The sequence below is a fragment of the Rhinopithecus roxellana genome, chromosome 19 (genome assembly GCF_007565055.1).
Source record: "Rhinopithecus roxellana isolate Shanxi Qingling chromosome 19, ASM756505v1, whole genome shotgun sequence".
Taxonomy (NCBI): Eukaryota; Metazoa; Chordata; class Mammalia; order Primates; family Cercopithecidae; genus Rhinopithecus; species Rhinopithecus roxellana.
In genome coordinates, this window is record NC_044567.1 from 41,643,789 (window position 1) to 41,671,587 (window position 27,799).

The 27,799-nt window shown below is 41.3% G+C and overlaps 1 protein-coding gene across 5 annotated transcripts in view; it reads right to left on the minus strand.

Annotated features, from left to right (window-relative positions):
* The window catches only part of SLFN13 (schlafen family member 13), a 91,507-nt gene that overhangs the window by 25,516 nt on the left and 38,192 nt on the right, over positions 1-27,799 (minus strand). For 3 of the 5 annotated variants that reach the window (XM_030922952.1, XM_030922951.1, XM_030922953.1), the window contains 3 exons: positions 9,710-10,788; positions 8,652-8,762; positions 4,885-5,485 (listed from right to left, as the gene is read on the minus strand). The exons of 1 other annotated variant lie outside the window; for it this stretch is intronic. In XM_030922952.1, the coding sequence (XP_030778812.1) occupies positions 4,923-5,485; positions 8,652-8,762; positions 9,710-10,788 (1,753 nt within the window). In that variant the 3' untranslated portion in view covers positions 4,885-4,922. Of the gene's footprint in view, positions 1-4,884; positions 5,486-8,651; positions 8,763-9,709; positions 10,789-25,674; positions 26,511-27,799 lie in introns of those variants that run through there. One more of the 5 variants, XM_010385213.2, reaches the window with a different exon arrangement.

Consider the following 27,799-nt stretch of genomic DNA (forward strand, 5'->3'; position numbering starts at 1 on the left):
TGCTGGGATTACAGGCGTGAGCCACCATGCCTGGCCAGAACTGAAAGCTCTAAATTAACTTTAACATTTGCCAAAATGCACCAATTGAGAAACCTCATGGACTTAATAAATACTCAAATTATGCTTATGCCTGAGATTCCAACAAATTTAAACATTATACCCCAAATAAATTTAAAAGATAGCTAAATCACGTTTTAAAAATAGCTATACCTTATTTTATATCTTGATTGAATTGCCCATAGTTGTTGTACTCAGTGCCTTAAAGTATCTCACATTGAACATAGACTCCATGACACAATAAATAATAAATTAAAATTAAATTTTTGGCACTCAAAAACTGGCTTGATAAAATAGGATCATATAAATCCCATTAAAATAGTTAATATGGTTCAAAGTAAGTTAAAATAGGCCCTTGAAGGATTGAAAGTTGTTACATTAAACCTCATTTATATAACATAAAAGGGATAAAGGGGATAATTATTCCCTGCTGCTTGTCCATTTAACAGCCCAGTGTTGCCTGTTCTTAAACCTGGAAAATAATAAGCAGCAGGCACCTCACGGTGAAGGACTACAACATTAATGCTGTGGACTTATCTACTAGGGCCTCATACCCAGTATCTAATATGACTAAAATTACTAACTCTATCCAGTCAATAACTGCTACATACTCTGTTCTTACAGACTTGGCTAATATGTTCAATATGTTCAATTCTGTGCCAATTTCAACAGACTCCACCGTAGTTTGCCTTCATTGCTGAAGAGACACAATATACCTCTTGCAGGCTACACCTCAGTACCTTCACAATTTTGCATTCATGCACACATCTTACAGACAAGATCCTTTTTAATACTTAATTTTTCTAGAGTAGGTTCACAGCAAAATTGAGCAGAAAGTACAAAGATTTTCCATATACCCACTACCCGCATTCATGCATAGCCTCCCCCATTAGCAATATCTCCCATTAGCGTGCTACATTTGTTACAATCAATTAATCTAAATTAATACATCATAATCACTCAAAATCCATTGGAACTTCTACATTAGCGTTCATTCTTCTTGTACATTTTACGGGTTCGGACAAATGTATAATGACATATATCCATTATATAGTATCAAACACAGGATTTTCATTACCTTAAGAATCCTCTGTGATTCAACTATTCATTCCTCCCACTTCCTTAATCCTTGGAAACCACTGATCATTTTACTGTCTCCATAATCTTGCCTTTTACAAAATGTCATATAGTCGGAATCATACAGTATATGGCTTTTTCAGATGGTCTTCTTTTTAAAGAGACAGGGACAGACAAGATCTTAAGTGCATGCACCTTCCTCTGGGAGCACAGATATGATATTACATTAATAACTTCCTCCAAGGAGATGTCATTTAGTCTACTCATATGGACATAAAAGTGCAACATCTTTTCATCCTTTTTATGTTCTCATGGCAAAATATTCTTCACTTACAAATTTTACTTAATCTCATTGATACTGTAACTTATAAATCAACCCACTTTAAATGTGGCACCCTCAATAAAAAGGCTCTACAAGCTATCCAAATTAATACCAACAGACACACCCATTGGTGCCTGCAGAGATTCCTTTACTGAGGAGACTTTAACAAGCTCTACTCGTGCCTCCTAAAGTCTAGACCACCTGTGATGGCTACGAATTGCCAGAGTGCTCTCGGCCTCAGGCTATATGCCATTAAAACCACAAATGACTAGCTCCATACTGGGCTCTCCTGGACATAGAGGCTCTCACAGATTCTGAGTCCATGACCCTCCATACCTGGCTACCTGTTATGCTTTCGGTCATGGAAACAGCGCCCTGTAAGCTCAGCCCCTCAGAGGGCCCAGGTTTGTCTCTATCCTGTCTCAAGGAGGCTACCTTGTCCTGGGGTCTCTAGCATATTCACACGCAGAAGGGAGTGACGTCCCCTGTCCTTGGTCCCTTGCCAGATGCCATAGTGCTGGAGGAGGTCACCTCTCACCCAGACCCCTTGGCTACCTGGGAAGCTCCTTTGGATTGACTGAGTGAAGAGCAGTAGAAGTTCACAAACTATATGAATGCCACTGCCAACCACCATACATGATGGAGCTAGGTGGAATATTACTGAATGCTGGATGCCCTGGCCAGCAAATGGCCCCATCTCCACATTCTTTATGAACTGTTGAGCCATTGCCTAATGAATTGTCCCTTTTAGATTAAGGAACACTAAGAACCTCTTTCCTCTTAGATATCCAAAATCACATGCCTGTGTATATTAAGGCCACCATATGAGGCCTTACAATTACCAAGGTGATAACCAAGGCAGACATTTCACATTGCAAAATACACCCTGAATGGGCTCCTGAAAAAGAGGCATTCAATAAAACTTTCATGACTCTAATAGGTCCCAAATAGCCATTTTAACTGAGAAACATAAGAGTCTCTCCAAACAACTTCTTTTAAAGTTCCAGTCCAACAAATGGACCTCTCAATGTGTCTTTATCTTGCCCCAGGCCTTAATTTTACAGATTTTCAATATCAAACCCCTCCCATCAGGAGGACACAGCAAGTGTGTATATTCTCTGGGGACCAATTAATAGTGATTGTCCAATGGGCTAGGCAGCTGCTTATCCGATATGGGACCCGTTTGAGCCTAAACTTCAACCATAAAACAAGCAAGCAAGAAAAACCAAAACTCTGTCAAATGCAGCTGCACACCATTCTGTTTTCTTTTTATCTTTCTTGTTTTGTTTGTTTGTTCTTGCTTTTTGTTTTCGTCTGAGACAGGGTCTCACTCTGTTACCCAGGCTGGAGTGCAGTGGCATGATCATGATTCACTCCCCTCCTCTACCTCCTGGGTTCAGGCAATCCTCTCACCTCAGCCTCCCGAGCAGCTGCAACCACAGGCACACACCTCCACACCCAGCTAATTTTTTATGTTTTTTGTAGAGACAGGGTTTTACCATGTTGCCCAGGCTGGTCTTGAATGCCTGAGCTCAAGCAATCCACCTTCCTTGGCCTCTCAAAGTGCTGGGATTACAAGCATGAGCTGTCATGCTCAGCCTGCTGATCTTACTATTGATGTGGGTGTTTTTGTTGTTTTACCATCTGGAGGCACCAACCCTCCATACAAGCCATTGTTTTAATCAATCATGGCAAATGCTAAGCCCCACATCAACCTGAGTCTGTATCCACTTAAAAGAAATGCTCAAGACCTATATCCTAGGTGACATTTTCGTGCATAAGAGCTCACTGCTAGAGATGATGCTGCCTCAGATGACACCGATCCAGCTTACCATCAGAGATGAATTTACTCCTGCACCAGACACGGCATCACCCTAGACACAAAAACCTTCACCCCAGTGACACCCATGGACTGTGTCTTCTCAGGCACAAACTGGACACAGAACATTTGGCCTTTTTTCCTTTGATATCAGGGATTCTATTATGTTTCTGAGTGTGCTGTCTGCTTAGCCTATCATCCTGGCATACTCCTTGTCTCTGCCAAAACATACACCCCACACTCCCATGCCTGAAGGAAAATTTAACAGTAGTTACCACTACCTATGCCATTCTAAAAATTAATGGAGGGCCAAGCACAGTGACTTGTGCCTATAATTCCAGCACTTTGGGAGGCTGAGGCAGGAGGACTGCTTAATTCCAGGAGTTCCAAGCCAGCCTGGGCAACATGGGGAAACCCTGTCTCTACAAAACATATAAAAGTTAGCTTGGCATGGTGGTGTATGCCTGTAGTCCCAGCTACTCAAAAGTCTGAGGTAGGGGAATCTCTTGATGTCGGGAGGTCAAGGCTGCAATGAGCTATGACCACATCACTGCACTCTAGCCTGGGTGACAACTCTTGACCTCAAGTGATCCACCCACCTCGGCAAGTTCTCCATTTTGATTAATCTCTTCATTGGCTGAATTTCATTGCAATGTAGTTTTCAAGAAGATATTAGAGAACTATTTTTTCCATGTCCATTGGATAAGAATGTCGGATATTTCCTTTATAGTCAAATGACATCTTGGTATGGCAAACATGTGTAGATAATTAATTTTCCTAATATCCCTTAAGGAATATCTATAAAGAACTTACGAAGAAGTGAACATAGGCTAATCCCAGCTTTCCAACATCACGTCAAGTTGCTTAACTTGCAAATTTTTCAAAGACGTATTTTTACAGAATTAGAGAATGTTATCAAATATGTAATGAAAAATATCTCTGTAGCCCAGTCCATCTTCCATGATTCAAGTGAGCATTGGACAAGATTTAAACATCCTTATCTATACTGATTATCTGGGAGACACTGGAAAATGTCAAAGGCGAATTGATCTGTAAAAGAATTGATTCTCTGGCCGGGCGCAGTGACTCACATCTGTACTCCTAGCACTTTGGGAGGCTGAGGCGGGTGGATCACGAGGTCAGGAGTTCAAGACCAGCCTGGTCAAGATGGTGAAACCCTGTCTCTACTAAAAATACAAAACAAAATAGCCAGGTGTGGAGCCGGGCACCTGTAATCCCAGCTACTCAGGAGGCTGAGGCAGGGAATTGCTTGAACCCAGGAGGCAGAGGTTGCAGTGAGCCAAGATCGTGCCACTGCACTTCAGTCTGGGCAACAGAACGAGACCCATCTTAAGAAAAAGCAAACGGGCCGGGCGCAGTGGCTCAAGCCTGTAATCCCAGCACTTTGGGAGGCCGAGATGGGCGGATCACGAGGTCAGGAGATCGAGACCATCCTGGCTAACACGGTGAAACCCCGTCTCTACTAAAAAAATACAAAAACTAGCCAGGCGAGGTGGCGGGCGCCTGTAGCCCCAGCCACTCGGGAGGCTGAGGCAGGAGAATGGCATAAACCCGGGAGGTGGAGCTTGCAGTGAGCTGAGATCTGGCCACTGCACTCCAGCCTGGGCGACAGAGCGAGACTCCGTCTCAAAAAAAAAAAAAGAAAAAGAGAAAGCAAACAAACAAAAACAAAATGAACAAACAAACAAACAAAAAGATTTGATTCTCCTTAGGTAAGATATTTGAAAGAGCCTCTTCCAAGTCTTTCACTGTTTGAGCTGTTGTCCGATAGTAGGATTCAGGGTAAATTACTTGCAAGTTTAAATCATACTGGCAGCTTGTCTTGCCTTCAGGACTCAGGTAGAAGATCTTTGTCATGACACACACTTTTTCAGTGTAACCACCAATTTTTGCCAGTTTCTGTTTTAAAGTTTGGGCAGTTTGTGTAGAATAGCCTTTAAACTCCTCATCCTGTACCATGTGGAAGGTATATAGGACTGGAGGCTTGTCCTGGGAAATCAGAAGAGCATCACAGAGGACTTTGTTGTTCTCTTGCAAGCCCAGATCCAAAGACCAACTCCTAGAGAAGATTAGTGAGCCCTTAGTGACAGAGCCCATTTCTTCACATATTAATTGCTCAAGTCCTTCATGTTGTGAGAACAGATTTCTGCAGAGGGTTTCTGGAGTACAAGTTATCTTTTCTGATAGCCCTAGATGGGGAAATAATGATAAATTATAAAATATTGAGAACTTCCAACTTAAGCCATGGATACAAAGCAGCTTGTATCAGATTAATTCTCCCACCAAAAGCAACTATAAAAGCTGTGTAAAAGTGTATCAGGGCCAGGCATGGTTGCTCACACTTGTAATAACACCACTTTGGGAGGCAGAGGCAGGAGGATCACTTGTGCCCAGGTGTTCAACACCAGTCTAGGCAACATTGTAAGACCTCTTCTCTACAAAAAGGTTAAAAAGTTAGCCAAGCATGCTAGTGCATGTTGGTAGTCCCAGCTACTCGGGAGGCTGAGGTGGGAGGATCACTTGAGCCCAGGAAGTTGAGGCTGCAATGAGCTGAGATCATGCCACTGCACTCCAGCCTGGGCAACAGGGTGAGACCCTGTCTCCAAAAAAGTATACATTTATACATATATTTTAAAATTTATATATATGTGTGTATATATAACATAAAACTATAATGTAAAGGTCTGGAGAGCAACCAATACAAGCAGAACTTAAAAGTCTACAATCTTTAATAGAGAAGAAGCACAGGAAGTAGCTTTACATTCACCCCTGCTTTTTCCCTACGGAGATTTTCCATATCACAGCATTGGTAAATAGAGCCCACACAGAAATCAGCAGTTTTACTAGGCTAAAGAAAAAAGAGGTCAGAATTCAGGGCAGCCAGAGGAGCTGGGATTTCAGAAGCAAAATCCCAGAGAAGATGAAACTGCAGAGAAGCCAAAATCTACCTACAAATTTCCCTCAACTCACTGGCTAATACAGGTGAGATGCTAGAAACACAGAAGAAAATATAAACTGAGGCTGGGTGCAGTGGCTCATGCCTGTAATCCCAGCACTTAGGAGACCGAGGCACATGGATTGCTTGAGCCCAGGAGTTTGAGACCAGCCTGGGCAACATGGTAAAATCCTGTCTCCACAAAAAATACAAAAATTAGCTGCAGTTAACCGTAATCATGCTACTGCATTCCAGCCTGGGCAACAGTGTGAGACCCTGTCACAAAAAGAAGGGAAGGGAAGGGAAGGGAGGGGAGGGGAGGGAGGGGAGGAGAAGGGAAGGTGAAGAGAAGGCGAAGGGAAGGTGAAGAGAAGGCGAAGGGAAGGGGAAGGGAAGGGGAAGGGAAGGGAGGGGAAGGGAAGGGAAGGGAAGGGAAGGGAAGGGAAGGGAAGGGAAGGGAAGGGAAGGGAAGGGAAGGGAAGGGAAGGGAAGGAGAAAATATCAACTGATCAACTGGGAGATTAAAGAGCTGAACATCAATTTCATCAGCTTCATGGTGCTCAGGAGACACAAATTGGAATTCAACTCCCAGCCAAGTAGAGGGGTCTTGGTAAATACCCCAGACTTTAAGACCCCAGAAGAGCCATGACCTAGTAATTGTGCAAAATTAAAAGCTACTATACCTAGAAAAGCATAAAACAAAACTTCAAAAGAATAAAAGTAATCACTGGTGCTCTATCTGCCTGCCAAAAAAAAAAAAAAATGTGTAACCCTATCTGGAGAAATGCAACATCTATTGAAGTCTCTACAATTTGTAATCCATGATACTATAGAAAATTAAGAGACAGGATAAAAATCAGAACAAATTACTAGAAAATAAGAGAAAAACTGGATGAGAGAAAAAGACTGGCAAGTGCTTCAGATATTGAAGTCATCAAAGAATATCTATAAAGAATATCTATATATTTTTTTCTATAAAAATATATATATTAAAATTACTATAATATCTTTTTTAAAATCCCCCCAAAAATAAAATAGATGAAAAGATAAAGATGTCCTGATTCTCTTACAGGCTCAGAAAATTGAAATCAATGGATAAAAATCATCAGGGGTTTGATACCCTTAAGCCCTGCTTTGTTCAAGGGTCAATTGTATGTAGTAATATCCCAGAGGTAGCGTGACAGATCAGTGGGTGAAACTGAGTTTTCAGTAACTGGATCTAGGAAAAGTGGTTATCCACATGAGATAAAATGAAATAGCCCCCTACATCACTGCTTATGGATATGGATTACATATTTAAATGTTAAGTGTAAAATTTTAAAAATTTTAAAAGAAAATAAACAGAAATATCTTGATAACCCCCGGGTAGGGAAAGATCTCTTATACAAGGCACAAAGAGCACTAAACCACAAAATTTTCAAATGGTAAGTTTGACTATATCCAGTTTAAAACTACTAAGGAGAATATGCCTTGCGAAAAGAAAAAATGCAAGTCATGAACTTGGAGAAGACATCTGAAATCTGTGATATCTGTGACTAAATGAGGATTTTATGTTAGAATATGTGAATTGCTCCTAGAAATCAGTAAGAAAAAGACAAAACCTATTACAAAAATGAGCAAAAGACAGAATCGCCACTTCATAGAAGATACAATATCTTCTATGGCAATAAGTATATGGAGAGGTGCCCAACCCGATCAATAACAGGGAAAGGCATACCAAAAAGAGATAGCATTTTATACCCATTTGACTGAGGGAGAAAAGAAGTTCAAGAGGAGAACAAGCAGAAAGATGAAGAGAGAAGTCTGGCATTGGAAGAGATGTGGCATTTCCAATATATTGCTGGTGGGAGTAAAGTGAGCCATCTACTTTGGAAATTATCTTATTGGCATTATCTTATTACTTAAATATTTACACACTGCCTGAACCAACAATTTAACCCCTACTTAGGCACCCAAGAGAAACTCTTGCACATATGCATCAAAAGACTGAATAAGAATATTAAAGGTAACACTGTTCACATAGCAGAAAACAGAAAATAACTCATTGCCTATCAACAACAACAGGTGAATAAATCAGAGATGCTGAGTATTTCTTCAGTAACTGAATATAGCCATGCCTGAAGCTGGGTGCCAGTCCAGACTGCTCAGTGACATGATGTATATTCTTCCTTTTCTGCTTAAACTAAGCTGAATTGGGTTGCTCTTATTTTCAAGTAAAGAAGTTTCTATTACACCAAGGAAATTACAATCCAAAGCTAAAGAAATAGAATTTGACAAATTCGATGACTAAAAACACCAAAGAACTTCCATAAACACAAGAATGTGCTTCCATAACAAATGTCAAGACAGAGCTAGTTTGAAGAGAAGGAGGTTTAAACATAGTCACACCAACAACTCCATGGAAGCCAGAATTAAACTACCTGGAAGGTGATAGCTCCGTGGCTGAATTTTGAAGTTAATATATTCACGAAGTGGACAACTCTGGGAGACAGGCGATGATGTACCTGCTGGAGAGGGCAGTTCTTTATATACTATGGAATAATGTTAGAAAACAAAATCACACTCTTAATTTGGCACAAGACAGATTCAACCTAAGTAATGCACAGTATGCCAAAAGTCTACTTAGAACTGACCCTGCATTCCCAATACAAAATATTAGATATTGTGGTTACATATTGTGGTTAGATTCCTAGGTCAGATACAAATTGTAAAATTAACCCTTGATGCTGCTGATACACTCTATACTTGGAATGAAAATTAACAGTAAAAATGCATTGATAGCAACTTAATACATTGCCATATAACTGAGTTTATTTTAAAAGAAGTTAAAATTAGAAGAATGTGATGGCTAGTGAAGGAAAGCTGGGTTTTATGCAGATTCTGAGGGACAAGCTTCCATTTTCAGAGATTTTGTTAAGTTGCTAGTTCTGGTCTAATTTCACTGGAGTCTTTCCTTTTCCAAAACCAGATAAAATATCAGCATTATTCTTCGCTCATTGGTACCATTTAGGGTTACTCTTTGGCTCATAAATGTGAGAGGAAGAGGGAAAAGGCTTTACAGGAAATAAATGGAAAGGGGATAAAGAAAGATGAAAGAGCAAGTAAGTAAAAGAGTAAGTGTTCCCGAAAGAAAGCAATGGTTAGTTACAAAAACTAAGCTCTGAAAGAAAAAAGAAAAGAATTGAACAGGCTTTTCTTGAAAGTGGGCAAAGATGTGGTAGAGAAGAAACATCTAGAATCTTTGCATCAGATAAAGGCTACTAAGAGTAGATATTTACTTATTGCATGGAATATCTGTCTTCTAAGTATGTAGAAGAAAACAAGAGGCAGGAAAGTATTGATTATATCCACCAGAGATTAGTAAATTAGATGTTGAAATTTGAAGACTTTTAATCTTGTCCCTAATCCCAAAGATACAATAAAACCTTCCTGCCACCCAAGCCAAATGTATCCTTATTGCCAATCCTCCTTCGTCAACCTCGTTCTGAATCCACCATGAACTGGATCCATTCCTTCTCGGTCAGCGGCTCCACTCTGTTATCTTTCACGTGCCAGGAATCAGGCTTTTTAGCAAACACTGCACAGCAGGAGCGCTCCACTCTGAGTGCATACACATATCCACAAAGACTTCCTTTATCATATACTCTAAGGAATTTGCATAAGTAATCTATCGTCCCCTTCTCCATACAGAAGTGATGCACAGGCAGTTTCCCAATGGAATTTTTTGTTACTTCTTCTAACTTAGTAAGACAACTGTTCTCTGATTTAAAGCCAATTATTTCTTTATCTTCATTTAGACCAACGAATAAATATCCTCCATCAGTATTTGCAAATGCAGAAACATATTGAGGGAGAATCTCTCTAATTCGTTGTAACAACTTTGTTGTTGAGAAGTTTTTAATTTCAACGTGTGTGGATTCAGTAAAGGTCAATTTTTCTTTATAATTAAGTTCTGTTCTGTTAAAAAAATCAGCAGCCAAGGCTTCCATGTTACTTTCTTCTTGTACATCAACACAGACCCTCGTTGTGGGCAATTTTGGTCTTAAATATGCTCTCCCTCCGGTTTTTTCCTTGTCTTTGAGGAACTCCAGTGCAGCAGAAGCATTCATGACTTTTACAGACGTTACATCTCTCTTGTACAAATTGGAGCTCAACGTGGCAATCTGCAGACTAGAGGTTTCCAAGCTCCATGATTTCACAAAAATGTGAAAGTAGTTACCATTCTGCATGAAGTCCAGGAAATTAGGAACAAATGGCAGCATATCACTAAAAGAATTTTCCAAATCTAGTCCTATTCCATCTTTTTTATAACTATAGTCTTCATTCTCAACTTCAGCCTTGATCACTCCCCCTCCAGAATTCAGCAGAGCACACACAGCTCGTGAGATATTTTCATTCTGCTGTTTACTCAGTTGACGATCCTTCATTTTTTTTCTATTGTTCTCTCCAAGAGTGACTCTTCCCACATTTAGAACCAGCTCAGCATAATTTGTGTCTAAATCAATACTGATGTTCATTTTCCCAGCAGTTAAGCAGTTTCCAAGCAGAAGTTCTTTTCTGTAAAATAGACAGAGCCGTTAGAATAGGAGCTAAACCAGAGAGACAGCAAATTCTGCATTATGAAGCAAACAGAAAAATCCTTTACTGTATATTTTCCACTAGACTGGTAAGTATATGAGTCTGAGATAACTAATTTCTGACAAATTTTGAGCTAAGACTGTCATAATTTATACTCCTACTGAATTTTCATATTTGTTACAACTGTTTTATATGATCTTATTCTAATAATTTTAATCTTGTCTTTATATGTCTTTGTGTCCTTTCTCATCACTAATATTGTACAATTTGTTTTCTCTTTTCTTTCTTTAAGTAAATCCCTGGAGGGATTCTACGTTTTTATCTTCTCAGTGGACCAGGTTTTAGTCATACATATTATTTCTGCTTTACTTTTTATTTTAGTAATTTCAGCTTTTACCTTCATTGATTATCTCCTTTTATGGGAAATCCTTTTGGAAAACTGCCAGATAAGGTCTAAGAGAGTCCAGCAATAAAAATCTTAATTATTTTTTATTCTTATAAGAATAAATTAGATTCACAAATGTTAGGCATTGATCTCAAGCAAAGCAGACCAACTCACTGTGCCCTTTCCCTATCAAACATCCATGTTTTAAATGAGGTAATTGTGGGTGGCAAGCCCCCAGGTGCCAAGGCAAGAGACCAAGGGCACTAGCAGTTCCAGTATAATAAGGAAAAAATATAGAATTAAGAATAGTTACACTAAAAATAGATTATAGATATGATTATATATGATTATCATTTATCATTAGTTCGTAGTATTATTCTTTATTCCAATACTATAATAATCTTTGTTCTACAATTATAACCTAGAAAAAACCAGGCCATACAGAGATAGGAGCTGAAGGGACACAGTGAGACGTGACCAGAAGACAAGAGTGTGAGCCCTCTGTCATGCCGGGACAGGGCCATTAGAGGGCTCCCTGGTCTATCGGTAACGCCAGCACCTGGGAAGGCACCTGTTACCTAGCGGACCTTGGTCTAGCGGTAGTGTCAGTGCCTGGGGAAGGCACCCATTACTCAGCAGACCGGGAAAGGGAGTCTGCCTTCCCAGGAGAGTTAGAGAAGACTGCTCCACCACCTCTTGTGGAGCAGCCATCTGGAGGCCTAACAATCTCCCTGTGATGCTGTGCCTCAGCAGTCACATTCCTGGTCCACTTTCATGTTCCATGCTGTACACCTGGCTCTGCCTTCTAGATAGCAGTAGCAGAATTAGTGAAAGTACTAAAAGTCTTTGAAATGCATAGAAAAAATAATGGCATGAGCTGTCCTCTCTCCGCCTTGGCTGCCAAACAGGTAAGGGCCCCCTGTCCAGTGGACACGTGACTCACATGACCTTACCTATCATTGGAGATGGCTCACACTCCTTACCCTGCCCCCTTGTCTTGTATCCAATAAATAACAGTGCAGCCTGGCATTCGGGGCCACTACTGGTCTCCACACCTTGGTGGTAGTGGCCCCCTGGCCCAGTTGTTTTTCTTCTCTCTTTGTCCTGTGTCTTTATTTCTATGATGTCTCATCTCCACACATGAGGAGAAAAACTCACAGACTCTGTAGGACTGGACCCTACAGGTAATATTGGTTTTTTTGTTTGTTTGTTTTGTTTTGTTTTGTTTTGTGATGGAGTTTTGCTCTTGTTGCCCAGGCTGGAGTGCAATGGCACAATCTCAGGTCACTGCAACCTCCACCTCCTGGGTTCAAGGGATTCTCCTGCCTCAGCCTCCCAAGTAGTTAGGATTACAGGCACCTGCCACCACACCTAATTTTTTTTTTTTTTTTTTTTTTTTTAGTAAAGACAGGGTTTCACCATGTTGGCTAGGCTGGTCTCCAACTCCTGACCTCAGATGATCCGCCTGCCCAGCCTCCCAAAATTCTGGGATTACAGGTGTGAGCCACCACGCCCAGTCAAGGTAATATTCTTATATACAAAACGCCTGTGCTCTACCTTGAATGTTTGTGTCTTCCCAAAATTCATATGTTGAAATTTTAATGTCCAACATGATGGGGCCTTTGGGAGGTGATTAGGTTAAAGGGTGGATCCCTCATGAATGAGATTAGTGCTCTTCTAAAAGAGACCTTAGAAAGCTAGCGATGGCAGCCTGCCATCACAAAGGCAGAAGCAGGGAGGTGCAGTTAGGGCTGCACACTTTCTGGAGCCCATGGGAGCCCTGCCTCTTCCAAGCTGGGATATGAGCTTCCCAGGTACTTCTGCAGCCACCCAGACCACCACTGTAGACCCAGGCCTTCCGCTCTAAGGAGCATGCTGGAATCCTGCCCCACAACCCTGCGCCATGCAGCTGCAGTCACCCAAGTCGAGATTGCAGATTCAGGCATCCCTGCACTCTTGGGGCCTGGGAAGGGCCCCCTGCCCTTGCAGGCTCAGAAGTGGCTGCTCCCACTGCCTGGCTTCTCCTTCTCCCTGCTACCAATGCCCACTCTGGTCTGAGAGCAAAGACTGGCCAAACTCTGGAGACATAAATGGTAGTGAGAGGCAGATAGATTCCTGGGTCAAAGGAAGCAGTCCCTGGTAGGGCCACATCTTCAGGGCCTGAAGGCTGGGGACCGGGCTGCCAGTCCTGTGGACTGTGGGGGCTTGTGGTGCCTCTTCTGGGGCTGCATATAGACTGATGGCACACACTTTCTCCACTCTGAGGTCCATAAAAGCCTTGGGCTCAACCAGAGCAGGGTCAGAGGAGGAAGAGACAAAGAGAGGACCAACTTCAGAGAGGGACTACCCTCTCTACTGATAGCAGGAGAGGACAGGACAACCAGCTGCAGAAAGGAACTATCCTCTCTGCTGAGAGCTTCAGAGACCTGCAGAGACATTGGGACTACAGCTGCGAGAGGAGCAACTGTCCCCAGGGCCTCCTCTCTGCTGAGAGCAGCAGACATAGGAAGGACCAGTAGCAGAGAGAAGCTACCCTCCCCAGGGCCTCTCCTCTGCTGAGAGCTGAACATTCCACGGGATGACCTGCCTACAGAGAGGAGTTACTCACTGTAGGTCTCCACTGAGCTATCCTAACACTTAATAAAATTCATCTTCGTCTTGTTCACCCTTCATTTGTCTGCATACCTCATTCTTCCTGGACACAGGACAAGAACTCTGGCAAAGGTACCACCAGCCACAGAGGTTTCTGGCCAGAAAATCGACACCCCAAAGATCCCGTAACACTAGTTCACCCCTTCTGCCATATGAAAAACACAGAAGGAGTTGACAGTCTGCAATTGGAAGAGGGTCCTCGCCAGAATCCAATGATGCTGGTATCTTGATCTTGGACTTCCCAGCATCCAGAACTGTGAGTAATAAAATTCCGGTATCTATAAGCCACACAGTTTACGGTATTTTGTTATGGCAGGCTGACTAGACTAAGACAGTGTGCTTTAGTCTATGTATACCTAATCCATTAGCTCTTTTCCTTTAAAATCTATGGGGATCACTGTATTGCTATAGACGAAAATCTAAAAATATTATAGGTTTGTCAAATGGCCTAGAGACAGTTGAGAGTAAAGTCCATCATAGGTAGTAATCACTACACTAGGAAAGGGCTATAAAGGGGTCAGAATATTCCTGTCCACTGCTAGACCAATATCATGCAGATACTCAGCTAAGGTTGTGGATACCACCTGTGTCTCTATAAATTTCTGATCATGTGTAAACCATAATAAAATTGAGGCTCCAGATCATTTGGACAACTGGGGTTACATCAAGAGAATTTATATGCAAATCATGGTAGTAACATACAGAGGGAAAAAGTGCCATCTGTTCCATATAACACTTAACAATTTACAGGGACCAGACTAGATGTTCAATAAATGACACAACTCTTTGTGCACCAGAGTACTCACCACTCCGCATGTGATTTGGGCACTCTGTGCTTTTGCATAGGTGTGCTCTGAGACTCTAATGTTTTCCTCCACCTTTGTCGCCTAATAAACTTTTTATCATCCATCCCAGACCTCCCATATTTGTCCTTCACTCTCTGCTACTCCCACTGAGCTTTGTACCTGTACTTGGCACTAATTTCACCATAGATCTAGGGAAACATTCAGAAACAAAGCAGTGAAGTGGCCAGAGCAGTTGTTTTCAAACTGCAGGAAATCAAGCAAGGACTCCTAATCATTTAAGATACCAGAGGGAGAAGCTTTGGTTCAGTTCCTACCTTAGACATTGAACCTCAGAGGGTTCAAAGCACTTTCCATGTTTGGAATGCCCTCCTTGAAATTATCTAAGCCATTTCCAGTGCCAGGTACCAATCAGCACCAGCAGTGTCATCCTGGCAGGGTGCCCCAGACTGGACAGAACTGCTCGCATCCCCATTCCTTCCATTTGGGAAACTCAATGGCCCTTCACCCAGGAAACCCTGGGACTGGTGCCTGTGAGGTTGTCTTAGGACCTCATGGCTAGGTCCTATTCCAGGAGAATAGCCTGGCAAGTGCATTGCTCTCACTACCTGGAGCAGGATTTCTTTCACAGGATCAAGTCAGATTGGATGGCCAGGATGGTGCTGATAATGCTGATTTGGGTTGATTCAAATTGTTTATATTGACAGAGGCTCACAAAAAAATATTTACTCAGGTAAAATTTATTACTGAAGCCATCTGGTCCATGGCTTTTCTTAGTTGGGTTTTTGATTACTGATTCTATCTCCTTACTAGACATAGGTCTATTTGGATTTTTTGGCTTTTCCTGATTCAGTATTGGTAGGTGATGTGTTTCTAGGAATTTGTCCATTTCATCTAGGTTATTTGATTTGTTGGCATACAATTTTTCACAGTACACTCTTATAATCCTTTTGATTTCTATAAAATCAATAGTAATGTCCCTTCTTTCATTTCTGATTTTAGTTGAGATTTTTCTTTCATTAGTCTAGCTAAAGGTTTGTCAATCTTGATCTTTTCAAAAAACCAACTCTTGATTTTTCATTAATTTTTCCTACATATTTTGACTTTTTAGTATAGTCATTCTGACTAGTATGAGATGGTATTTCATTGTGATTTCACTTTGCAGCTCTCTGGTGACTAGTGATGTTGACATTTTTCACGTTTGTTAGCAACTTGTATGTCTTCTTTTGAGAAGTTTCTGTTCATGCCCTTTGCTCATTTTTTAAATGAAGTTGTTTGGTTTTTTCCTGATTCATTTAAGTTCCTTATAGATTCTGGATATTAGTCTTTTGTCGGATGCATGATTTGCAAACATTTTCTCCCATTCTATAGGTTCTCTGTTTACTCTGTTGAGACTTTTGCTGTGCAGAAGCTGTTTAGTTTAATTAAGTCTCATTTGTCTATCTTTGATTTTGTGGCATTTGCTTTTGACATCTTTATTATAAATTATTTGCCTAAGGCAATGTCTAGAAGAGTATTTCCTAGGTTTTCTTCTAGAACTTTTATAGTTTGTGGTCTTACATTTAAGTCTTAATTTTGAGTTAATTTTTGTATATGGTGAGAGATAGGGATTCAGTTTCATTCTTCTGCATATGGTTAGCCATTTATTGAATAGGGTGTCCTTTCTCCGTTGGTTATTTTGGTGGACTTTATCAAAGATGAGTTGGTTGTAGGTGTGAAGCTTTATTTCAGGGGGCTCTCTATTCTGTTCCATTGGTCTACATGTCTATTTTTGTCTTAGTACTATGTTTTGGTTACTGCAGCCTTGAAGTGGAGTTTGAAATGCAGTAATGTGATGTAAGGCTCCCTACCCATTTTGTTCTTTTTGTTAGGATTGCCTTGACTATTCAGACTCTTTTTTGGTTGCATATACGTTTTAAAATCATTTTTTCTAATTCTGTGAAAATGACATTGGTAATTTAACAGGAATAGCATTGAATCTGTAGATTGCTTTGGGGAGTGTGAACATTTTAATGATATTGATTCTTCCAACCCATGAGCATGGAATGCTTTTGCATTTGTTTGTGTTATCTGTGATTTCTTTCAGCAGTGTTTGATAGCTCTCCTCGTAAAGTTCTTTCACCTCCTTGATTAGGTGTATTCTTAAGTTTATTTTCCTTTGGCTACTATAAATGGGATTATGTTTTTTATCTGGTTCTCAGCTTGAACATTATTGTTGTATAGAAATGCTACTGATTTTGTACATTTATTTATTTATTTATTTATTTATTTATTTATTTATTTATTTTATTTTATTTTGATATGGAGTCTTGCTGTGTCACCCAGGCTGGGGTGCAGTGGCACGATCTCGGCTCACTGCCAACTCCACCTCCTGAGTTCACATCATTCTCCTGCCTCAGCCTCCTGAGTAGCTGGGACTACAGGCACCCACTATCATGCCCGGCCAATTTTTTTTTTTTTTTTTTTTTTTTTTTTTGTATTTTTTAGTAGAGACGGAGTTTCACCGTGTTAGCCAAGATGGTCTCGATCTCCTGACCTCACGATCTGCCCACCTAGGCCTCCCAAAGTGCTGGGATTACAGGCATGAGCCACCTTGCCCGGCCTGTACATTTATTTTTTATCCTGAGAATTTGCTGAAGTCATTCATCAGGTCTAGGAGTTTTTGGCAGAATCTTCAGGGTTTTCTAGGTCTACAATCATATTATCAGTGAAGACAGATAATTTGACTCCCTCTTTTCCTATTTGGATTACTTTTATTTCTTTTTCTTGCCTGATTGCTCTGGCTAGGACTTCCAGTATTATGTTGAATAGGAATGGTGAGAGTAAATGTCATGATACTATTCTAGTTCATAAGGGAAATGCTTCCAGCATTTTCCTGTTTAGTATAATGTTAGCTGTGGATTTTCTCATAGATGGCTGTTGTTATTCTGAGGGCTGTTCCTTCAATGTCTGGTTTGTTGAGAGTTTTTAACCACAAAGCGATGTTGGATTTTATTGAATGCTTTTTCTGTGTCTACTGAGATGATCACAAGGTTTTTCTTTAAATTCTGTTTCTGTGGTGAAACACATTTATTGATCTGCTTATGTTGAACCATTCTTGCATCCCAGGAATAAAGCCCACTTGATTGTGGTGAATTAACTTTTTGATGTGCTGCTGGAATCAGTTTTCTAGAATTTTGCTGAGGGTTTGTGCATCTATGTTTATCAGAGATATTGACCTGTAGTTTTATTTTTTCTTCTGTCCTTGTCAGATTGTGGTATCAGGATATACTGATTTCATAGAATGATTTAGGGAGGAGTCCTCCTACTCAATTTTTTAGAACAGTTTCAGTGGGATTGGTGCCAAGTCGTTTTGTACCTCTGGTAGAATTTGTCTGTGTATCCATCTTGTCTAGGGCTTTTTTTGGTTGGTAGATTTTTTATTACTCATTGAATTTCCTTATCTGTACAAGATTGCTGCTTTTTCCTGGTTCATTCTTAGAGGTTGTGAGTTTCCAGGAATTTATCCATTTTCTCTAGATTTTCTTTTCTTTTCTTTCTTTCTTTCTTTCTTTCTTTCTTTCTTTCTTTCTTACTTGCTTTCTTCTTCTTTTTTTTTTTTTAACAGGGTCTCACTCTATCACATAGGCTGGAGTGCTGTGGTACAATCAAGGTTCACTGCAGCCTCGAACTCCTGGGCTCAAATGATTCTCCAACCTCAGCCTCCTGAGTAGCTGGGACTACAGGCATGTGCCACCATACCTGGCTAACTTTTTAAATTTTTTTGGTAGAGACAGAGTCTCACCATGTTGCCCAGGCTGCTCTTGAGCTCCTGGGCTCAAGCAGTCCACCTACCTCAGCCTCCCAAAGTGCTGGGATTATAGGTGTGAGCCACTACACCCAGCCATTTCCTCTAGATTTTCTAATTTGTATGCATAGAAATGTTCACAGTCATCTCTGAAAATCTTTTATATTTCTGTGGGATTGGTCATGATGGCATCTTTGTCATTTGTGATTCTACTGATTTAGATCTTCTCTCTTTTTCTTTGTTAATCTAGCTAGTAGACTACCAATTTTGTTTATCCTTTCAAATAATCAAGTTTTTGTTTCATTGATCCTTTGTATAAATTTTTGAGTCACAATTTCTTTAGGTTCTGCTCTGATTTTAGTTATTTTCTTCTGCTAGATTTGGGTTTAGTTGCTCTTGTTTTTCTAGTTCCTTTAGGTGCAAGGTTGGAGTGTCATTTCTTAATACAGGCAGTTAGTGCTATAAACTTTCCTCTTAACACTGCTTTTGCCATATCGCAGAGGTTTTGGTATGTTGTAGCTCTATTTTGTTTCAAAAAACTTTTTGATTTCTGACTTAAATTCGTTGCTTACAGCTAAGCATGGTGGCACATGCTTGCAATCCCAGCACTTTGGGAGGCTGAGGTGGGTGGATCACTTAAGCCCAGATGTTTGAGACTAGCCTGGGCAACATGGCAAGACCCAATCTTTACAAAAAATACAATTAGCTGGGCATGGTGACACATGCTTGTAGTCCTAGCTACTCGGGAGGCTGAGATGGGAGGACTGTTTGAGCCTGGGAGGTGGAGGTTGCAGTGAGCCAACATGATGCCACTGCACTCCAGTTTGGGTAACAGAATAAGACCCTGTCTCAAAAACAAAAGGTAATTATTACATGTTTTCATTATCATAATAATGTTAAAAAGTAAAAAAAAAAAAAATCATTGTTTGTCCAAAAGTCATTCAGGATTATGTTGTTTAGTTTCCACATGTTTGTGTGGTTTTGAGAGTTCCTCTTGGTATTGCTTTCTATTTTTATTCCATTGTGGTCCATGAAGGTGCTTGGTATGATTTTTATTTTTTTGAAATTATTGAAATTTGCTTTATGACCCAGAATGTGGTCAATCTTTCAGTGTGTTCCATGTGCAGATGAGAAGAATGTATATTCTGTGGTTGTGGAGTGGAGTATTCTGTAGATGTCTATTACGTCCAACTGGTTATGTGTCAATCTTAAGTCTAGAATTTATTTGCTAGATTTCTGCCTTGATGGTCTCTCTAATGCTGTCAGTGGGGTATTGAAGTCTCCCACTATCATTATGTGGCTATCAAAGTATTTTATTTGGTCTAGAAGTACTTGTTTTATGAATCTGGGTGCTCCAATGTTGAGTGTGTATATATTCAGGATAGTGAAGTCCTCTTGTTGAATTGAACCCTTTATCATTATGTAGTGACCTCTTTTGTCCTTTTTTTTTTTTTTTTTTTTTACTATTGTTGACTTAAAGTCTATTTTACCTGATACAAGAATAGTGACCTTTGCTCTTTTTTGTTTTCCATTTGTGTGATAGATATTTCTCCATCCATTTACCTTGAGCCTATGGGTGTCATTACATGCAAGATGGCTCTCTTGAAGACAGCAGAAGGATGGGTCTTGTATTTTTATCCAATTTGCCAGTCTATGTCTTTTAAGTGAGGCATTTAGGCTGCTTACATTCAAGGTTAATTTGATATGTAGGGTTTTATTTCTGTCATAGTGCTGTTAGTTAAATGATTTGTAGTCTCATTTGTGCAAGTCTCATTTGTGGTAGCAAGTATTGTTCTTTTGAATTTAAATTTTAAATTTTTAAATTTTATTTAAAACTCCTTGAGCATCTCTTGTAGGGCTAGTCTGATGATGCTTAATTCCCTTAGCAATTGTTTGCCTGGAAAATACTTTATTTCTCATTTGCTCATGAAGCTTAGTTTGACAGAATATGAAATTCTTGGCTGGCATTTCTTTTCTTTGAGAATGCTAAGAAGGGGATCCCACTCTGTTTTGGCTTGTAAAGATTCTGCTGAGAAGTCTGCTGTTAGTCTGATGGGTTTCCCTCTTAGGTAATGTGGCCCTATTCTCTAGCTACTTTTAAGATTTTTTTCTTTTGCATTGACCTTGACTAGTCTGATGACTATGTACCTTGGAGATAGTCATCTTGTATAGCATCTTCTCATAGGAGTTCTCTGGATTTCTTGTATCTTCATGTCTACCTCTCTAGCAAGATTGGGAAATTTTCCTGAATTATATCATCAACTATGTTTTCCAAGTTGCTTACTGTCTCTTCTCTCTCAGGAATGCCAATAAGTTGTATACTTAGTCAATTTACATAATATCATATTTCTCAAAAGCTTTGTTCTTTTTTATATATTCTTTTTTCTTTGTTTTTGTCTAACTGGTTTGATTTGTCTTTGAGTTCTGACATTCTTTCTTCTGTTTCATCTCATATGTTGTTAACACTTCCAACTGTTTTGAAATTCCTATAGTGAATTTTTCAATTCCAGAAGTTCTGTTTGTTTCCTTCTTAATATATCTTTGTCATCTTTCAAACCTTGGATCATTTTTCTGTTTTCTTTGTGTTGGATTTCAACTTTCTCTTGGATTTCTTTGCCATTCATCTTTTGAATTCAATATGTGTCATTTCAGACATTTCATTCTGATTACGATTCACTGCTTGGGAGTTACTGGGAACCTTCGTAGGAGAAGAAATGCTCTGGCTTTTCGTATTGCCAGAGTTCTCACACTGGTTCTTTCTTATCTGAGAGAGTTGATGTTTCCCCTGTTTTTGAATTTGCTGTTATTTAGATGGGTCTTCTTGATATTTTATTCTTTTTTCCCTTGGGGGTATTACCATGGTATATACCTCCATTATATGGCTCCAATATATGACTCCATTTCTGGGTGTTTTCAGAGTGCCAAGGCTCTGTACAGATTCCTTTGTTGCAGATAGGTTTGTACAGTGGCTTTCTCAGACATTACTTGTTGTAGTGATGTAATATTGTTTGGTGGTGTAGATCAGGCTGCAGTCCAGTATATGGTGCTTAAAAGTAAGAGCCAGAAGGTAGGGCTAGGGGCAGAGGCAACAAGAAAGCATGCACTCCTCCATCTCACCCTCATTGGGGGTGGAGCTGCTGCAGAAGCCCAAGAAACAGTCTTTTTCACCTTTATATTTTCAATGTGGCATTCAGTCACTGGCTAGTGTCCTTTCATTTCAACTTGAAAAACTCCCTTTAGCATTTCTTATAGGGCAGGTCCAACATAACGAACTCTCTGAACTCTTGTTTAGGAATGTCTTAATTTATCCCTCGTTTTTGAAGAGTTTTTGCCAGATATAGAATTCTCAGTTGACAGTTGTTTTGTTTTTTCTTTTTGTTTGTTTGTTTGTTTTTTGTTTTTAGTACTTTAAATATATCAGCCTTTTGCCTACTGCCTTTTGGCCTTCAATGTTTCTGCTGAGAACTTGGCGGTTAATCCTATTGAGGACAACTTATACATGATGAGTGTCTTCTCTTCTGCTGTTTCCAAAAGTCTCCCTTTATCTTTGCATATTGACAGTTTGATTACAATGTGTTTTGATGTAGGTCTGTATGGATTTATCCTACTCAGAATTAATTTAGCTTCTTGGAGTTGTAGATTCACATCTCTCATAAAATTTGGGACATTTCCAGCCATCATTTCTTCAAGTCATTTCTCTGATCCTTTCACTCTTCTCCTTCTAGGGTTAACATAATGCATATATTGGTGTCCTTGATATTATTCCACAAGTCTCTTGTGCTCTGTAGACTTTTTTCTTTTTTTTTTTTTTTTTTTAATGGAGCTTTGCTCTTTAGCCCAGGCTGGAGTGCAATGACTCAATCCCAACTCTGCAGTCTCCGCCTCCCGAGTTCAAGTGATTCTCCTACCTCAGCCTCCCAAGTAACTAGGATTATAGGTGTGTGCCACTAGGCCCCCTAATTTTTGTATTTTTAGTAGAGATGGGGTTTCATCATTTGGCCAGGCTGTTCTCAAACCTCTGACCTCAGGTGATCTGCCCACCTTGGCCTCCCAAAGTGCTAGGATTACAGGCGTGAGCCACCACACCCATCACCTTCATTCTTTTCTTTCTCCTCCACAGGCTTGATAAGTTGTATTGTCTTGCCTTCAAGTTCACTGATTTTCTTATTTCTGCCTGCTTACATCTCTTATCAAAATTCTTTAATATAATAATTTTTTTCCATTCAGTTATTTTTCAGTTCCATAGCTTCCGTTTGGCTCCTTTTTAAAATTTCTAGTTTGTTTGTTTGTTTGTTTAGATGGAGTTTTGCTCCTCTTGCACAGGCTGGAGTGCAATGGCACTCTCAGCTCACTGCAACCTCTGCATCCCTGGTACAAGCAATTCTCCTGCCTCAGCCTCCCGAGTAGCTGGGATCACAGGCGCTCACCACCACGCCCAGCTAATTTTTTTGTATTTGTAGTAGAGACAGGGTTTCACCCTGTTGGCCAGGCTAGTCTGGAACTCCTGACCTCAGGTGATCCACCCGCCTCGGCTTCCAAAGTGCTGGGATTACAGGCGTGAGCCACAGCACCAGGCCAATTTCTAATTTTTGTTGATATTACTATTTTGCTCATAAATTTTTCCTAATTTCCTTTAGTTCTTTGTCCATGTTTTCCTTTATCTCTTTGAAAATATTTAATATAGTTGTGTGTTTTTTGTGTTTTTAAAGTTACAGACAAAATTACATATGTTGGTTATGTATAAAATGTTTTCTTGAAAAATGTGTACATTATGGAATGGCTAAATTGAGCTAATTTCCATATGCATTACTTCACATACTTATTTTTTGTGGTGGGAACAGTTAAAATCTACTTTTTAAGCAATTTTCAAAAATAAAACACATTAATTATTGTCACTATGTTTACAGTAGAGCTGTTCAACTTATTTCCTCTATCTAACTGAAATTTTGTATCCTTTGACCAACATTTCCCCAACCCACCTCCACCCACTCCATCAATCTACTCTCTATTTCTAAGAGTTCAATTATTTTTAGATTCCACATATAAGTGAGATCATGCAGTATTTATCTTTGGCTGCCTGGCTTACTCCACTTAACATCCTCCAGATTCATCCACATTATCACAAATGACAGAGAATCTAAGAAAAGAGACTCAACTCCTGGTAGATGAACAACAATGAAACCAGGTAAGCACAGTCATTTAAGTTTAAATTTAAAATTTGGCCAAGTGTACTGGCTCATGTCGGTAACACCAGCACTTTGGGAGGCCAAGGCAGGAATATTGTGTGTGCCAGGAGTTCAAGGCTGCAGTGAGCCATGATCATGCCACTGCACTGTAGCCTGAATGACAGCGTGAGACCCTGACTCAAAAAGAAAAAGTAATAATACTCTTAATGTGGCAAAGTTATGCAAAAAAGCAAAGGGAGATGTGTGATCCCACCATGCCAAACTTTCTGCACGGTAAGTTTGCTTACTACCACAATTAGCATCCTTTAGACCCAATTTCTTCATATTTCTTAGACACGAGGATGCCCCAAGGGTGAGTCCACCTTCCATGCTGACCTGACAGAAAACAGTCTCCATTCTTTTTGCTCCCGCAAAAGCAGCAGGGGAATCGGTTCTACATCTGCCCAGCCACACAGCCCCAGCCCTACCATTTTCTGGTCATGCCTGGCCAAGCAGCCCCTGCTCTCCAATTCTTCCTGCAGCCTCTGTAACTGGAGTCCTGTCTGTCCCCTTTCCTCCCGGCCCACCTTCCTGCACTGTCTGCATCAGGCCTTGCTCTGGATGAACCCTTTTGGTTCACCCACCATACACAGAAGGGGACAGAAATCACATCTCACCCTCAGATTGCTTAAGGAGGGTGCCCATACCACTAGGAAACTTGGAACCCGTGGGAGCTGCAGTTGAGCCATCTTATAGAGGACTCAGCACTCGTGGACTAGCCTGGGATCCTGGCCACTCCAGTCCAACACCTGCAGCCATGTAAAACTTTCCATGGTTCAAAACCTCTGGCTTCAGGCATACATCTGGAACACAATGCTAAAAATTAATTAATTAATTAATTAATTAATTAATTAATTAAAATAAATAAAAATGAGCTGGGGACTGAGCCGACCAAATCTCTAGGGCCTAAAATTCACTGGCCTCCCTTAAACCTTGGGTCTAGGTTTACAGGTTAGATGTTTCCACTGAAATCCTTTATACTTTTGACTATAGGGGAAATTCTATCAGAATTCTATCAGAACTCACGATTTAGGCTATGTTGTTGGCTATCTTTAATGGGAAAGAGGGTGGCATTCATATCTCCTTAGAGTTATGCCAGAACAGCAGGTTGGAAAGAAATGCAACCCACAAGGGCGGGACAGGAAGCATAAGAGCTACCTCCTGGGGAACAAAAAGCATGGAGCGTGATTTGCCCTCCTCAGATAGCATTTTGCAATTAGTTCGGGACAGCACTGCTCTCACCCTTCCCCTCTTCTAGATGATAAACCAGCAGCGCAAGAGGGTGACTGGTTTTTCTTTCAGGATCTAGCGACGCAGTTCGTCAGTGCCCGGTCACATTTCACCTAAATAACCCATTCCCCAACTCCCTGAATGCTCAGGACTCCAGGAGGATGGGCAACCCCCATCCGACGGATACCTGCCAAGTCTGGCCTGTCCATACAGCACTCCCCGCTTCTCTAGCTCTGCTCCAACACCGCAGATCCCCGCGGCTCTCCCTGCGGCTCCCTTTGCCCGCCCTGCTGCTTTTTAAGGCGCTCCCCAGCCCACGCAGGGGCAGAAGTTTTGTCACCCACAGCTTTCAAGTCTGACATTGCTAAGTCCACAACAGCCTGCGGTTTTGACAGACGTTGCTACACAGACAGGAGCCAAGGAGCCAAAATGCTCAGAAGTGAGAAAAAGCAGCCCTGGGTATCCCCGGGAGGGGTGGGGTTGCGCTGGCAGCGCCGCACCTCGTCCCGGAGCCAACAGACCCCCCTGGGAATAAGAAACGGAGGCTGGAAGGTTTGGCAATGGAGCGGGACGAATTTATCTCCGCGCAATTCCCTGGAAACAGGATTCCTTGCAGGCGCGAATGCACCGCAGGTGCCAGCGCCCTTCCCTTGAGCAACTGAAAGTTAAACGCCCACGTGAATAGCTCTGCGGGATCACCCGAAGTTCTCGTTTCGTCTGTACCTATTTGTATTTTCTAAGCGAAAAAAAAAGTCATTTGAAGAGAACAAAGAAAGAACGAACCTGGCGAGGTCCACGTCTGTGCACTCTTCACCGAGTAAGGGGACCTGAGTTCTTTCCCACTTTCCCGCTCTCCGCGTCGGGTGAGCGGCTAGCCCCTCCCTCAGCTGCATTTCTATTGGGCAGTCGATGCCCCGACGCTCCGGAAGTGGTGGCACCGCACGCGCTTTTATCGACTCTGCGCCTTTGCGAAATTGTGTCCTCAAAATTGACGAACGACCAAACCCCTAAAGGGGTGACATTTCAGCTTTACTCGTATCCCAGAGCAGCACTGCTGTCCCCTTGCTTGAAAGCGCAATTGACGCCAGAAACCGGGGGAGAGCAGCTGCTACTGCACAGGGGAGGAGGGAGGTGCGAGGAGCGGGTTGCTCCCAGACAGACAGATTTGGACCCCTTAAGGTGTGGGGAGTATATTGCGGCCATCTAGGCCCATTAATTGGCTTCGGACACTCCAGTGGCTCCTCTAACTGGATACAGCCCTCCAGCCACATTGCTTTCGTGGGGTATGGTATGGTAATTACGATAATACAGGATTCTTCAGGCAACAAGTCTAAGAATTGTTGCGAGAACCCATACCTTTTGAAACTCACACAGTCCAAATTGACTCACTAACTGAGGAGTTCACCAGTCTGAATTGCCGTTTCTCCCTAGCTCCATCCCACTCCGGACTCAATTAAGGCCTGCCGTTGGAAGTCCCATCTAGAATCTTAAGGTAGCGGCAGAGTACTTCTTCACATTGAATGAGCACATACATTGAAGGTATATAGCTGGCAGGGAGCGGTGGCTCACAACTGTAATCCCAGCACTTTGGGAGGCCGAGGTGGGCGAATCACCTGAGGTCAGGAGTTTGAGACCAGCCTGGCCAACATGAAGAAACCCCGTCTCTACTAAAAATACAAAAATTAGCCGGGCGTGGTGGCACGCGCCTGTAATCCCAGTTACTCGGGAAGCTGAGGCAGGAGAATCTCTCGAACCTGGAAGGCAGAGGTTGCAGTAAGCCGAGATCGCGCCACTGCACTCCAGCCTGGGCGACAGAGCGAGACTTTGTCTCAAAAACAAAACAAAACAAAAAAGTACATAGCTGTGCTTTTCTTCATTTCATCTGATTCTCATGCCAGCTCTAAGGAAACAGTTTCACTGAAGTAAGGAAACTCTTCTTCAGTCACTGACTGAAAAAATTTAGTGCAGGGATTTTCCCAGAGCACCAAGAAGGCGCCCAAGAGGTAAGCAAAAAAGATTAGGATGTTGTTCCTATGCCGTCGCAGTGGCTCACCCCTATAATCCCAGCACTTTGAGCGGAGGAGACAGAAAGGTCGCTTGACCCCAGGAATTCAGGACTAGCCTGGCAATATAAGGAGACGTCATCTCTACAAATAATTTTTAAAAATAACCGGGCGTGGTGGCAGTGCACTTGTGGTCCCAGCTACTAAGGAGGCTATGGTGGGACAATTAAATTGAAATGCTATGTGCCTGACCCAACGGTAGACACGTAGTAGGCACTCAACTCATATGTTTAATTGAATTGAACATCCCTTAGGAAACACACACACACACACACACACAACCACTTGAACTTCGGCTGTTGAGGCTGCCATGATCAGCCTACCGCACTCCAGCCTGAGCGACAGAGTGAAACCCTGTCCATATATATATATACACACAAACATACGTATATATGTCAAATGAATGCAGCAATGTATCCCCCAAAATTGTATTAAGACCAACAGAGGCTTACTCCAGGTATCCAAGAGATTTAGATGTGAAAATCAATCAGCCTATTCACTGCATTAATGAAAAAAGGAACACCACATGATTATTTCAATAGATGCCAAAAAAGCATTTGACTCTTGAAAGTTACGCTCAGAAAGAGTACACATGACGTCTGCACTTATTCCATAGGTCAAAACAAGTCACCTTGCCAAGCCTAATATCAATGGGGCAGAAAACTATCACCTACTTCCAGAGAGGAACACCAACCTGTGGAACATTATTACAGTTTACACAGCACAGCATCTTATGCTCCAAGTGGGAGAAAAATCCCACAACCAGTCATGATTTTTAAAAAAGAACCCTTAGCAAATTAGGAATAGAAAGAAATAGCCGACATCCAGATCCTCACCACCAACAC